A 13,101-nucleotide genomic window follows, 5' to 3' on the forward strand; every position below is an offset into this window, starting at 1 on the left:
GGCCGAAAAGCTGGGGAGAAAAGTTGAGCATGCGCAGACTGTGCGACGGGAGGGCGAGCGTGTTCAAGTGTTTTGGAATTTTTTTAATTGATCAGCTAAATGAAGGATTAATTATTAAATTAGCATATTTTTCCGACATAAACAACTTAACAAGACTTCATATTTTATAGTTTTCAAGTTATTTTGAATTTTTTGACAAAATTATTTCTGTGGATTTAAATTTTGTATTTGACCCGCATACAAAAAAAAAAAAAAAAACATACATTTTTTGTTGTATGTATTTATTTACAGAACATTTGTTTTGCATAATTGAATGCAGTCACCTTACTCACTAGAAATTTAATTGTGGGCTAATGGGGGAATGCTCATCTTAATTTTACCAGTTGACATCTTCATTATTTATTTAATACAGTTTCAGTTTTGTTAAATTTTATTTTTGTTTGTTTTTCCATTTACACAAATGCATTGCTGTATAGATTTAATCAAAATTTTATGTGTCTCTCAATCAGCTTCTTACCAGGAATATATTAGGCAATACGTGATGACAGACTAAATATGGTAATAACATCCTAAAATATTTTATAAACAAGTTATGCTTTAAATACAGAATATTGCTAAACACACACACACACACACACACACACACACACACACACACACACACACACACACACACACATGTCCTTCACAAAGACGTTTCATTGACTTTCATCCATTGTTTATTCATTTAAAGCAACCATTACCACTTTGTACTTAACCCCAAACCTAAACTCAATTCACACTTTATCCCTAAACGTAAACCTCAACCCAGAAAGAACAAGTCGTCTTCACCTTTGTGATAACAAATGGAACCGAATTCTATATAGAACATGTAAAACTTAACAAGACTTAACAAGACTGATTTTGACTGTCAAAGTTCAAACTATTTTATTAAAGAATATATTTAATAAAAAGAAACAAAATAACATCTATAAAAATGTGTCGTTTCTCTCACTACAATTGCATGTCTCAATCCTGAAATGAATTAAATTGTGGAAATTTTCAGATTATCGTTAAACTACAGAGTGACCCTTCGTTCTTTTAGACGATCTTTGTGCAGTACAATGACGTTCCCTGATTGTTGAAGCGATATTATGTTTTCCTTCTTTTCCAGCTGTCAAACCGGCGTCTCGTTGTGAGTTAAAATGTCTTTAAAGTTTATCAGAAAACCGCAGAACTGATCTTTACTTTCTTGCTCTTCGGACATTTACGGACATGTTGACAAAGATCAACAGGTTAAACTTTGGGATATGTCCCAAACATCGCGTTCGTAGCTAGCTAGCATAAAAAAACTAATCAATAATAAGGTAATATAACTCTGTAAGTCGTCATGGACGAGACGACCAGCGACATTCGGACCGTTTACGGGGCTGTTTCTGGGAATCCAGAACCGACCAGGCTGCTGAGTTTTAAAGTTTACAAGAGGAGGTGGTTTGTGCTGCTGGTGCTGTGTCTGCTGAACTGCTCCAACGCCACGGTGAGTCATTTCATCCACGGTTTTATGACTTTCTATGGAGGAAAACTTTGTCAAATTCAGGCTTGTATGGAACCATAGTTGTGTCAATAATACTTATTGTAGTAGTTGTGATAATGCTGAATATTACTGAGAATTACTTAAGGTTGAGGGGTTTATATGTTGAACAAAAAAAAATAGTTACTGTGTAATAATATTTTTATGCAACATTTTAAATCCAGATCCAATCACAATGCTGCTTCATTGATTAAGACTTTGATCAAGTTTTAGAGGCATACATTAAAATGATCAAATTTTCTTTGTCATTTTCTTTGTCACTCTTTACCCATCAAAGAGTGTAAGAGATTCAATAGTGCAGTCCATTTGTAGTTCCAGTCAGGAAAATTAAATAGAACGTTCTTCTTAACATCGTTTTAAGCTTTACTTTTCATAATAATACACCACTTTTAATTTGTTTAGTTTAGAGCTACATGTAACGTAAACTTTAAGTGCACTTTTACAACAATGTCTTGTAAAATACATGTTTCCAACACAGCGTACTGTTGTTGAGGGGCAGCCATTTTGACAGTCGGTCTTGTAAGTCGTAACTGGGTGAGTCATTTCTCCCACTTTCCCAGTAGAAAATCTGACTTCTCGGGACATTCCTGTTGATTTTTCTGACTGGGAAATGAAAATTTCTCAGTTCTGATTACAATTGGAAAACACACCATTTCAGCTTGTTAAGGTTCTTTAAACATTTTTTCACTACAATCTATCATTTACAATTCAGTATTGCCTCAATGGACAGTGATTTAAAAAACAAAGTGGATATATAAAGCTGTGATGTTAAATACCAGATGGTCGAAAACTTGGGTGGATAAAGGTAGCCAAGGCTACAGTGTGCATTGAAACAGTGTCTTCAGTCAGAGGCTTTTTCAAATTTGCTGTAATACAAACTGCTACAGGACACCCTTCTTGCCCATAGCTGACTCCATCTAAAATAACTCTGGAAAATCTGAATTAATTTTAATGAATTTTTTTTACTGTTAAACTTTGCCATTATTTTCTACCGATACAGACATCGTAGAGGCAAATTCATTGACTTACTGTGACATGTGGTTCCTTCTAGTGTTTGCATAACTTGATATCACTCCCAGGGGACATTGTCTTTGTGAAGCTGAGTGTGCCTGGAGGCAAGTGTGCCGCTCTCAGTCACACAATCTGAGCCCCTCCCTCACATATCTGAAGCCCCGGCGGGATTTGTGCTTGCGTTGGGAGTTATTGTTTCCAGGGAGCTGGTGTTTTCGCTCACAAAAGAAGCTCAGCTGGAGGAGAGGCATTCATGATGTGGCAAATAACAGCTGAAGAGCCAGTTAGACATTAATCAGTGTGACATTAAGAGTCCCATAGGGGTCAGGATTTATAAAAACCTGCAGGCCCACAGGTAGGGTCACTCATAGGAAGTGTATTATTGCCCATGATGAATGCCATTGAAAAGAATGCTTGATTAAGGATCAATCTGGATATTATTGTGTTTTATGGTTGTATTTGTAAGATTTCAATAGGATTGTAACAAAACATGAAAAATGAGCTGCAAGATGATTCCTAAAACACTGAGGAAACAAAGCAAAGTGTCAAAAAGTAAAAACCCCTCAGAAACCTTTCACCCTGCTGTGAACAATGGTGACATTGTTTGTCCAAATCTGCTTACAAACGAGTTCATTGTACCCAGAATAGACAAGTGCGGGTTCTTCTTTTGTTGTCTCAGTGTTAAGCAGGTGAACCCCACAGTACCTTGCAAAAGTTTTCCCATAATTATAAAGTTTTATGTATTTTATTGAGTTTTTATGCAACAGACCAACACCAGGGGAAGAAAAACAATGAAAATGCTTCTCAAATTTAACCCTGATAAAATGCATTTGGGGCTGAAACAATCAACTAATTTAGTAATCAATTAGTCATTTAGATTATATAGACTCAAAAAACGGCATTTTCTGAAACAACAACATAAATAAAGGAGTTTCTAAGTTCAAACTGTACAAAAAATATCTACATTTTGCATTTAAGATGGAAAAAAAATCCACATTTTTGTAAAAAGGTTTAAACCAGAACTCCTCAAATTACATAGTTTTAGTTTCACCTGATTTCTTATGTAAAAAAAGACAAACGTTATAAAAAACACTCAGATCAGCCCCACACTGTACTGATGTCAAGTAAAGTAGAAAGGTCTCACCTTTTCACATGCTGATGTATTTTTTTTTCTTTGCTACAAATGATCGAGTGTTCATTAAAGAAATGCTGTGTTATTACCAGTTAGGAAATTAAATGTTTTTTTTATTTAAAAAATGAATTATTTGTTTATTTGCACTTCTATATATTTTTAATATTTCATTAAATAATCTTAAGTGTTAAAGTATCTGCTTAATTATAAGAATTGATAGAATGATTTATTACTAAAATAATAATTAAGCTGCTCTCCTAAATTACTCCAAAAAAAAATAACATCACATGTATTTTATCAGTCAAGTATTCTCATCAAAATATCTAATAAAATGCTTTATTTCCTCTTAGATATGGCTTACCTTTGCACCAGTTGCAGACCAGTCAGGCCAGTACCTAAAGGTCAGTCTGGAGGACATTAACTGGTTGTCACTGGTTTTCATGGTGGTTGCCATACCGCTCAGTTTCGGGACCACCTGGATGTTGGATACCCTCGGTTTACGGATCACGGTAGGAGTGTAGAGAACATTTCTGAAAAATTAAGAAGAAGCTAAGACGAGCTTTTTAATCTGCTGCGGCCCTTTGACCTTTGACATCTCTACAGCTCATCCTGGGATCCTGGCTGAACATGCTTGGAGCTCTGCTGCGTTTCCTCGGCACACTGCCGCCGGCTCGATTTGAGCTCCAGTTTCCAGCAGTGATGCTGGGTCAGACGCTCGGCGCCCTCGCCCAGCCCCTCATCGTCTTCACCCCCACCAAACTGGCCGCCCTCTGGTTCCCCGACAGCCAGCGAGCTACAGCCAACATGATCGCCTCCATGTGTAAGGAACTCCTATATGTAAAGCTTATGATCATTTACTTTGGAATTTACTGTGTACGGCTCCAAGAGAGCAAAACAAACAGCATAAGACATGGGTAGACTGTGCCTGAGGCAGCATCATAAAGTCTAAGGAACACACCAGACAGCTCAGGGGAAAAGTTATGGAGAATTTTAAACCAGGATTCGGCTTTGAACATCTCTGTTTAATATGTGAATAATTTTGCAAGCCATTGAAAAAAATAAAAACTAAATATTGAGCTTGTTGAATTCTCTAGCTGTAAAATATGTCAGAATAATTGGCAGCATAATTGCTTATTTGAGCAATTGTTGTCTTCAGCTGTAGATCTGACTCACTAAAAGTTAAAGAGCAGCGATCTGTCCGTACTGGAAACTGGACAATAGGTAAATTATGTAAATGTTGATGCTTTTATTAGATTTTGGTCCATTTATACATCTATCAGTCTGTCCAATTAGCCTGGAAATTAGAAGATTACCATTTTGAAATACTGGAACCAGTAATAAAAACCAGCCCAAATTGAAGGTTAAAGACACAACAGGATTAAAGCAATACTTGATCTGGAGCAACAGTTTTAAAACTCCAACATAATGAGAAATCTATCAAATCCAATTACAACAAAATACAGGCTACACCAAACTGTGTCAGCTTTCACTAGTGTTTAATTTTCCCCGAAGGACTAAAATGAAAGTATTAGTTCAGGATTTGGTAATCTTTCATTCTGAAAATATCCACAGTCTCCAAATTATAATAAAAAAAGAAAAATACAACAATATTCCTGTTGCTTTCAGAGTCATTATTTGTGTAAATGTACTACAATTATTACACCAGAAACCTAAAAAAATGATTAAACTTGCATTGGTTATGATCAGTTTAAAGGTATTTCAATAACCATCAGAGGAGTTTATGTTTGGAAAATAAGAAAATAATCTAAAACCATGTGTCTCTTTTCTCCTGGGTGAAAAGGGGAACTGGGTCAGTTTCAACATGTGATTAAAACTTAAAGGAAGTCACCCATGTCCTCCATTTCTCGCAGAAATAAAAACACAAAGTCTTCAAAAAAATAAGCAAAAATCTGTTTGGTAAAATAAGCAGATGTTGAGAGGATAATTGTTTAGGGAAAGATTTATTTCTCTGACATGCAAATGTTTTGATTCAGTCACTCAGACGTTGAAACTGGGAACAGAAACTGGTAAACTGGCTGCTCATTCTGCTCTCACTCCTCAGCGAATCCCCTGGGCATTTTGCTCGCCAACATTATTTCTCCTGTGATCGCCAAAACATCGACTCAAATCCCAAAACTGGTGAGTTTAAGTCATCAAATAACCAAATTCCCCAGTCCGTTCAGACAAATTATTTTGGGAATCATGTTTAACAGTATTCTTCTCACGTTACTAGAAATATGATTGTTCCATCTGCTAATGATGATGAATTGTTTTTTATTTGCCATATTTTGGCCCATTCATCACCACATTATGTGTGATTATTGCCCTCCTCTAGCTGCTGGCCTATGCTGTCCCAGCATGCATCACCTGTCTCCTAGCAACAGTGGGGATACGGAGCGGCAAACCCCCAGCGCCACCGTCAGCCGGCGCCGAGACCTCCGGATCAGAGCCGTTCATTCAGGGTCTGAAACTGGTAAAAATGCAGACAAATGAACCACAGAGAGCAAAGGCAGAAATGTAAAGCAGCATCAAGCTGATTTTTAGATTAAAATTAGAAAAACAACAAAATAATTGTCCAAATTTCCCTTTAAACTCTGATCCTTAAGTTTATTATTGGAAAAAAATAGCATCTTAATTCACTTTGAACTTTAAAAGTAGATGTTTCAATAAACAGAAGTATTACAAATGTTGGAAAGTCGAACACAAAGAAAACATCTACAGTTTCTACTGTTGCACAAAGCTGAGTCACTTATCATCTGATTTCATTTCCAGATGAAATCAGATGATAAGTGAAATGTGTTTAACCTGCTCTTTTCTTTCATTAAGACCTTGAAACCTCAACCTCTCCAACCTACCAATGTCCTGGAAAAATGAAAAGCTGGAAGAGGACGGCTGAACATAAAGACGACTCTCTGTTTTCTGCTCGTCAAAGTTAAATCTTTCCTTCAGCAGAAATTTGAAAAGAAATTTCTCAGCAGAATCAAACCTCTAATTTAATTAATTTCCCTAAAACCGAGGTTTTCAAGCTGCAAACTTATAGATATCAATATGATTACTGAAGAAGTCAAAGACCTCTAATAATCTCTCTTTTACCAGTTTGGCTTGTCTTAAACAAAAAAGCCATTTTACGCCTACAAATGTTTAATTTTGACCCTAACACGCTTTGATTTAAGATTAAAATGTTATGACTGCACTAATTTCATAAAAAGAGATTTATAAATGAATAGTTTTTCATCACCAATACATGCAAACATAAATAAACTGAATTTAAAGTTCAAAAAGAAATTGACATCAGAACAAATGAGAGAAAACCAATAAATGAAACACAGTTAAGTGCAGAGAACAAAGGTGTTCAGTGAGCTGCCTGACTGAAATTTAATTTTAACACTGAATCCATTAAACCTTATAAACTGTAGCATCTGAACATTCAAAACTTGTTTAAAATGTAAATTTATTGTAGAAAATTATCTGACATTTAAAATATCTCCCCTTGCTGGACTAAAACATTTTATCTTTGTAGATCATAATGCAAGTGAATCTGAATGAATTAGGTTCATATTTAAATGTTCTTTTATTTCAGTAACTCACTGAGTGAAATAGATTAATCTAGACAGATGTTTTCAAGCATTTATTTCTTTTAATTATAATTTTTTTACTTCCAACAAATTAAAACACAATATTGAAGATTAAAATAAAAAAAACAAACAAACATAGAAATGTGGAGTTAATGGAAAGTGTGTTTAATACCTACTTAAAGGTTATTATTGTTGTTGTTTTAAAGAGGTACAAATAATATTTTCTAAAAAGTGTTCATTAATAAAAATGATTAGTAACTGCTAAAGTCCTTTGCCGTTCTTCTTCTGCAGTTACTGAAGAACAAACCGTACCTCATCCTGCTGCTGTGCTTCGGCTCCGGCATCGCTGTCTTCACCTGCTTCTCCACGCTGCTGGACCAGATCCTGTGTGTGAAGGGATACAGCAACGTAAGAACACATTCAAGCTACAGATGTTTTATCATTCTATGCACAGTAGTAGAAGGTCTGTTTTGGCAAAACTGTGTAAAACTTTGTCTTTTTGAGCATTGATATGATACAGTGCTATTTTGATAATGATAAAAGTGATAAAAAGAACAATTTATTACTTCTTTTTTAGGGTTGCAGGAGTCGTAGCGACAAAAACACGAATACTGCTCCTAAAAAGGATATTTATTTGTAATATTCTTCTTCAGGAAACCAGTCAAAGAAGTTTGATTAAGCTGCACACAGGAACTACTTTTAATTTATTGATTTCATTGAACAAGTAGTGGAAAAGTAAAAAATTGCAAAAAAATCTGAAAAGTGCAAAACCATTAAGCACCATGTTGGTAATTATTCTTTGCCAAATCAACTCAGACCAGCTTCACTGCCCCTGCTGAAGAACACCATGTTGCTTCCACTGCCGTGTTTCACCACTCAGGGAGTTTTCAACTGCACAAAAGTTCTGTTTTTTCACTGAGTCAACTTAATAATATAACCACTTTTTACAGATATTTTTTCATCTTATATCCATATTTTTTGTAGTTCTGAGTTAATTACTGCTCTGAGTTTGACGTTCCTTTAGCGATTTGCCTTATTTTGCATCTATATACTCCAATTAATGATTGATCAATTACTAAATTACTTGATGATTATTTTAATTAATTTAATTAATAATTTCAGCCCTAGTTTTCTGCATCCACTGTATGAATTGTAGAAAACCTTAAAAGAACGACTTTCTTTCAATAGTGACTTTCTTCTTCCATTAAGGCCAAATTTTCCCAAAGTATTTTACACTTTCCTTCCTTTCACAATTACACATTACTTTGTGCATAAATCAGACTAAATGTCAAAGGTTAAACAGTTTCCAAACCTCTGCATCGCAGTGCTGTCAGCAGCAATATTCAGGTTGTGAAATCTGACCTCTGCAGGACTTCGCTGGCCTTTGCGGCGCTCTTTTCATCGTCTTCGGCATCGTTGGCGCCGGTGCCGTCGGCGTCTACGTGGACAAGACGAAGAAGTTCACCGAGGTCACAAAGATCGGCCTGAGCCTCTCCACTCTGACGTGCATCGCCTTCTCAGTGGTGAGAAACTGAATGAAGAAAACTCCCGGTAGAGTGAACTCAGATGTGATGATATTTGTTTGCGTCTCAGGTGAGTCTGATGCCTCACCAGAAGGTCGCTGTCGCAGCCGTCTGCTCTCTCTTTGGCTTCTTCGGATTCTCCATCTACCCTGTGGCCATGGAGCTGTCTGTGGAGAGTTCGTACCCGGTCGGAGAGGCCACCTCGGCTGGGCTCATCTTTGTTTCAGGGTATCAAAACGCTTTGCATGATGGGACATGGCTGAAGCCTTTAAACGTTTAAGGTTGTTGCACATTTAAGGTTACTGAAAAAAAAGAGAAATAATGTTTCTACAAACACTAAATCTTATCAAGTATTTTTGGTTTTAGTTTTATTTTTAAGATAAAAGTAACTTGCAAGTAAACCTTATAACGAGATGTAGGAGCTTGTTATAAGTCAATCATTCTGAAGTACTGATGAAAAGTGCTGGTTCCATTGGCAGATGGAACCAGCTTAAAGCATGACATTTTTCTCAAATTATAAATGAAATACTCTGCTTCTTTTTCATCAATATTAACTAATTATTAACTTAGAACAAGCTCCTATATCTTGTTAAAAAGTTAGTTGTAAATTTATTTTACCTTATTTCAAGTGTACAGATATTTGCTCTAGAAACTAGAACAAGAATAGAATAGAAAATCATTTATTGCCATTTGCACATAAACATTATATTGGATTTTCTCAAGGATTATCAATGTTTATTAAAGGATAAAAATAACAAGTAAAATAAAATGGACACACAGAAAACAAACAACATTCGTTTAAAAAAATACTTTAGGCTTCCACGTATAAATAAACAAATAGTAACTAATATATTGAACATTAAAATGATTTAATTGTACTTTGTCCTCCTGACACCTTTAATGTCCTGAGCCACTAAAGTAACTTATACCAAGTTAGACATTATGTAGTTATAATGTGATTTATACCATATTAACCAGAAAATAGAGTTTTATTTATTTATTCAATTATTTATATCCAGATCAAATGTCTCTTTCTGTCATCCTGCATAAACCTGAATTCACTTTAGCTTCTTAATCCATTTGGTTGAAATGATACAGCATCAGGTGTTTAACATCTGGTTTATCTGGATAGGATTTAAGAAACTAAATACAAAATGATAAATTATACAACTTTATTTTGTTTTATTGAAATGAACCCTGATTAGTGTCTGTGAGTTTTGTATTGAGGTGAAAGTGATTCTTGTTTTCTTCTTGCAGGCAGGTGCAGTCGGTTGTTTACATCATCCTGCTGCAGGCTGTGACCAAACCCATCACCGAATCTCCGCTCTCCACCTGCGGAGACGCAGTGCTGAGCTGGAAAGGTTGGTCACATGATGCCACACCTGTTTCACTTTGTTCAGAGTAAAGCTTCACTCAAAGTAGGATTCAAACGCAAGGATGTTTACAACTACATTCTGAAATTTAAATGTATTTAAATGGTACATTCTGCTGGAAAATACATATAAATCCATATAACTTCCCAATAAATATAGTAAAACAAACATATGAACAACAGTTATTCAATATAAAATTATTAAATATTCATAAGATGTTACCAGAAAGTACAAATTTATTGGAAACTCTGGCAAAAATGTGTAAAAATCCTTAAGATATATAAATCTTTCTTGCAACAGCAACATAATGTTGCACTAAAAATTACAAAATAAAGTCTAATCTAGGAGATGGGCAATATGGAGTTAGAATTTTATTAACGTGTTTGGGTTACTATTGTGATAACAATAAAAATAATGATTAAACAACAATGTATAATTTATTTTTGTAGCTGTATGGCAGAGCTTTCATAGCACTGCAAATGCAATTGCTGTTCTTGACAAATATGCTCATTTGAACAAGTTTATTCACGACGTCACTTATTTACAAAAATTGTGATTTATATAATTGAATCATATTTTTAAATTACTGATATTGATTGATGCTCTCATGCAACAAAACATAAAGAAAATCTTAAAAATAAATTTTAGACTTCTTTTTTATTTTTATTTGACGTCATTAATAGAAATTTATCGACAACCATAAATCAAAATTCTTATGATAAGATGTTTTTTACAATAACGATGAACCTCTGGTCTAATCTTTGAATTAAATGACTCTTTTCTTCTCAAAAAAAGCCAAATTGAAATCAATCATTTTAATTATGCAATTTGACAAATTGCAATGTTTTCACATTGTGACTTTATGATGTTTTTGTGATGTAAAGCACTTTGAGCTGCATTGTTGCTAAAATTTGCAATACAAATAAACTTTACTCAATGTTTTTTCAGAAATCCAGTGTTTAAATAACAAACCATCTAAAGAATAAAAAATAACAGTAGGGAAGTGTTTAATATTTAATTACTTAATCCTTTTTTAATTTTATTTTTTCATGAAATGTTTGCTCCTCCTCTCTTCAGTGCCCATGATGGTGATGGCAGGACTGTCCAGTGTTTTCACCTGCTGCTTCCTCGTCTTCTTCCAAACCCGCTACAGACGGCTGGAGGCGGAAAAACAAGCTGCTTACGAGACCAGAGAGAATAACGACACAACCACTTCCTACCAAATAGTCGAGAACTGAAGGAAATGGAAACAAAAGACAGTTACGGGTTGGATCCGGCCTCTAAGTGTTATGCCTGTCGAATCCAGATATCCCTGTGCAATATGATTCTCTGATAATGATTCTTAAAAGAGAACCAGGAACAATTTATTCATGCTTTCTATTGCTTCAAAAGAGAAAAGAAGTCATTTGCAATTTCTTGCACTATAAAACAAACAAATCTTACCATTTGAAATGAGATAAAACTTAACTTACATGTAACTTTTAAGTAAATAATTCCTTAATATGGTCAAAAAAGTACTGGCAGATTATTTCGGTTATTACAAGACAATTTTCATAAGTTACAAATGAATTAATCTGCAAATAAAATTATTCATTTTTCATCAATATTAAGGATTTATTTGCTTAAAACAAACTCTTATATCTTGATGAAAAGTTTTGCTTATCTACGATATTTGCATTAGAAACTAGTCCAAAAATATTTGGTAATATTTAGTGTTTTTGCATCCTGGAGCATTTTAGTTGTGTTTTACTCTTGTTATAATTAATGAACATAATTGAAATACTAAACTGCAAATTTTGTACAATAATTTAATCACTACTGTCTCTGTTTTCATCCTGTGTTTGTTTTGGCTTCCCTCACATTGAACTAAGACCATCCAGGGTCTGATGTGAAGGAAGCCTTTGCTAATAACTCTTCCAGGTAGGTATGCACAACATGTTTCATATTTTAAACTTGTCATGGAGAGAAAACTCTCACCAGGTTTACTGATGGAAGAAATTAGGGTACTTTTTAACATAGATGAAATACCTCATTGATTATGTGCTGAAGTAGAAAAACAAAAAAGGATTAGAAACACTTGAAGGGTTGTTGCACTAAACTAAACCTGCCCAGGGAAACAACCCTTAACAACATTCTTAACTGTTCTCATGTAATTTAAACATGTAAAAAAATGTGTTGCCATCTCAGAGCTTAAAAAAAATACGAAAATACATTTGACTAGCTTTGGTTAACTTAGCATCATGGTAAACAAATAAAACGTTTGTCCTGTTTGTCAATATTTGATGTTAAAATCCAACTGAGCATTAGTGTATCAATTAAAATGTAAAATGTAACGGTTTTATAACCACTTAATAAAAATGTTTCTTTTGGATTTTAAAAATCCACGAAATCCACAAACTCCATTGTTTGTGGAGGTTTTTTTTTCCACTTTTTTCTCAGCTTGAAATTTGTTTCGATTGGATAAAAATAGGGGAATTTTTATGCATTTTAGTATATTTTTTTTTCCTGAGTTATAATTTTAAATCTGACAACTGTACGTAAATATGTATTTCACGTGAATGTCATGTTTTATTGTATGTTTTAAACAAAGGACATTTGAATCAGGTATTTTCAATGTCTACCTGAAAACTGGAGTGGCTCATCTTTTTTTATAGAAGATCTTTGTACGGTACAGCGACAGTTTGATTGTTCGCCAAGTTTTCCTTTCTGTATATTTTTGTAATATGAGATGAGGTTTTCTTACTGAAACTTTAATAAAGCCTTTCCGAGTCCTCGCCAGCATGATTTCATCCACAACGGTGTAAATCCGGACCTTTGTAATCAAAAAAAGCCAATTATTTCAGCCTGATTTTCGCTTTTATTCAAAACATTTGAGGAATTAACAACTTTCTTTCTCATGTTATTAGAAATCAGAGCT

At 34.4% G+C, this 13,101-nt stretch overlaps 1 protein-coding gene across 1 annotated transcript; it reads left to right on the forward strand.

The window, feature by feature from the left end:
• Nucleotides 1-1,119: 1,119 nt before the first annotated feature.
• LOC129360262 (solute carrier family 49 member A3-like) lies at nt 1,120-12,958 on the forward strand. The gene is made up of 10 exons (XM_055030366.1): nt 1,120-1,516; nt 4,064-4,222; nt 4,317-4,533; nt 5,776-5,852; nt 6,049-6,186; nt 7,580-7,696; nt 8,659-8,811; nt 8,882-9,039; nt 10,069-10,172; nt 11,262-12,958. Exons 1-10 carry the CDS (start codon nt 1,370-1,372, stop codon nt 11,420-11,422), a joined length of 1,431 nt encoding a protein of 476 aa, XP_054886341.1. The 5' UTR covers nt 1,120-1,369; the 3' UTR covers nt 11,423-12,958.
• The last annotated feature ends 143 nt before the right edge of the window (nt 12,959-13,101 follow it).

The sequence above is a fragment of the Poeciliopsis prolifica genome, unplaced genomic scaffold (assembly GCF_027474105.1).
Source record: "Poeciliopsis prolifica strain line A6 unplaced genomic scaffold, Auburn_PproV2 SCAFFOLD006, whole genome shotgun sequence".
NCBI classification, from domain to species: domain Eukaryota; kingdom Metazoa; phylum Chordata; class Actinopteri; order Cyprinodontiformes; family Poeciliidae; genus Poeciliopsis; species Poeciliopsis prolifica.

What these genes read in the sequence shown, in the direction of transcription:
- LOC129360262 (XM_055030366.1), top strand. Translation starts at nt 1,370, where the DNA reads ATGGACGAGACGACCAGCGACATTCGGACCGTTTACGGGGCTGTTTCT. An exon ending in TCATTCAGGGTCTGAAACTG is followed by an intron (nt 6,187 to 7,579) that starts GTAAAAATGCAG and finishes CTTCTTCTGCAG; the next exon opens with TTACTGAAGAACAAACCGTA. An exon ending in GGGCTCATCTTTGTTTCAGG is followed by an intron (nt 9,040 to 10,068) that starts GTATCAAAACGC and finishes TTCTTCTTGCAG; the next exon opens with GCAGGTGCAGTCGGTTGTTT.